Below are 2,306 nucleotides of genomic sequence, written 5' to 3' on the forward strand. Positions count from 1 at the left end.
AAAAAAAATGAGGGCATGAGGCCTCCAGTAAAAACCTACACAGAGGCATATTTTAAATTAGCAAAGGACATTGCTCCTGGATGTGGGTTGGCTTTGGATTCAGCTATGATAGGTAAGTACAAGGAACTCACAGCATTCTTTGTCTTTATCTCCAGAAACCAGAGGACCGGCCACCCTTCTCCAGACTATTTGGACAACTGGCTGAAATCGCAGAATCAGGACTTTAGTAGAGACTCTCTGCCGGGCCAGGGACTGGATATCCTGAGTGTGGGGAGACATCCTCCTTCCACAGAGCATTAAGAGCTGTCAGCGCCAGCCCAGGACTCCCCAGAGGCAGCCTGGCCTGTGGTCCCCACACCTCAGCTGCCCTACACAGCCTCCTGACAGAGGCCACGCAGCTGAGGCCAGGCCAGCAGCGCAGTGAGGTCTCCGCGCCCTGCCAGCCTCCTGGCGCAAGAGCCCAGACTCCCACCCAACAGCACTCGGGAACATTTCTTATGCTCTTTAGCTATAGGGAGAGGCAGATGAGGACCACAGCTTCTTATTTTTATTATTATTTTAAACCTAGATATGATGCTTATGAATCAAGGGAATTTTTATTTAACCCAGTGAAGTATCCCAGTATATGAGCATGGTCCTTCAAAGGAAACCAGCGAGTTAAGACCAGGGACAGTGTTCTGTCGCCATCATTTTGTCAGCCATAGCTTTCTGCCACTGAGGAGCCAGGGCAGCTTCTCACACCAAAGGCTGGCGATCCTGAGAGGCAGCTTTGTGAGGCTTCACCGAACCCACCACCATCTTGTCCTTGGTGCAGCACGGTGGGCTTCACCAGGTGGGTTGGGGTGACCATTAGTGTCCCTGAATAGGACCGTTGGGTGTTTGATGTCCAGGCAATAGGAGAGTTTCTAAGAGTGGGAAAGCAATGAGTACCACAGCAGGCCTTAAGTTCCTATCACCTCAACTCTCCCACTTTGTACCAAGCCACTCAGTAGCTACTTCTGGACCCTCCTCTTTCAAGCCTTTGGCAGGCAGCACCTTGTCTGCACTACCCACCCCCATCAACAGAGGGCAGCATTGTGCTGGTCAGTGTGGCTTGACAGAAAAACAAGGTGATTTAGGCTCATGGGGTTAGCAGTTTTTTTAAGATCAAGACTTCAAGACTCCCAAGCTTCCAGGAGAGGAATAAGGAGCTCATTCTTCCTCAGACTATCTGGACGGGAACTGCGTCAAGCACTGATCCAGGTACTTCCATGATATACAAGGATGTCTGTTGTTGATTGAGCATCTGTATAAGCAAAGGGAGCCACACGCTGAGCCATTCCTATAGAATTTCACTTTACCATGTTTTCCTACCAACCCCTTGAGAGGGTGTTATTGTCCCCATTTTCCATATTATGGAATGGAGTCCTTTAAAAGTCACATACCTACCTGAAAACAACAGAACTGGGGACAACAGAGCTTGGATTCTAGTCCAAATTGTTACTACTGGAGTACAGATTATTTATGCTTGTTCAAAACTGCCTCCTACTGAGAATGAAGAGAATTGCAGAGGAGATCCGCGCTGGGGAGGGGAAGGACACTGGCAGCCATGACACGTCTAGATAACATGAGGAGTTCTGCCCCTGCAGACCGCGGCCGTGAGCCATCGGGCCTCAACTGGGATGAAGACTTCGCTTTCCACGTCTTCCCCTTGATCACAGTGAATGACTCGGGAGTTAATTAACTTGCGTCTTCCCAGCTCAACAGGCAGTTTGCATAAAGCCATTCCTAGATGGGCTTTACAGCAGCTTTAAGATTCTACTGCAGAAGCATAGTGCACCTCTAGTTATGGTTCTAACTTTGAGTGTTGTCCTCCTTCACAGCTCATGGGGAAGGGTGGTCCCTGATAGGAGAGACTTGATTTTCTTATACTGTTCAGATTAAGCTCTAATTATCACTAGTGTTGCGATCAGCTCTTTCTCTGATAAAAACTTAGAAACATTTCTTTTTTATTTTTATTTATGTATGTGGTGCAAGGTCTTGCTATGCGGCTCGAATTTGCAGTGATCCTTCTGTTTTTAGCCTCCTCAGCGTGGACACCTTCGCTCAGCGTGCCCTGGGGGCGGGGCCCGCACAGCATGCAGAACCAGGGATCAAACCCAGGTCCCTGAGCTTGCCAAAGCAGGCATTTAGTCTGTTGAACTATCTCGCTGGCCCGCAATCAGCTCTTTCTAAGTCCTGTGCTATTTTGACTGGATTGAGATACACATGCATGTATACCTTTTAACTATAGTTATTGTGAAATAGAGAACCTGAACATAAAATAT

The 2,306-nt window shown here is 48.2% G+C and overlaps 1 protein-coding gene across 1 annotated transcript in view; it reads left to right on the top strand.

Moving 5' to 3' along the window:
* Window positions 1–2,008, top strand: part of Itk (IL2 inducible T cell kinase) — a 62,702-nt gene extending 60,694 nt beyond the window's left edge. Inside the window, exon 17 of the mRNA XM_004629392.2 lies at window positions 156–2,008. Within this exon, the coding sequence (XP_004629449.1) occupies window positions 156–227 (72 nt within the window). The 3' untranslated portion in view covers window positions 228–2,008. The remainder of the gene's footprint in view (window positions 1–155) is intronic.
* The last annotated feature ends 298 nt before the right edge of the window (window positions 2,009–2,306 follow it).

The sequence above is a fragment of the Octodon degus genome, unplaced genomic scaffold (genome assembly GCF_000260255.1).
Source record: "Octodon degus isolate 3935 unplaced genomic scaffold, OctDeg1.0 scaffold00029, whole genome shotgun sequence".
Classification (NCBI taxonomy): domain Eukaryota; kingdom Metazoa; phylum Chordata; class Mammalia; order Rodentia; family Octodontidae; genus Octodon; species Octodon degus.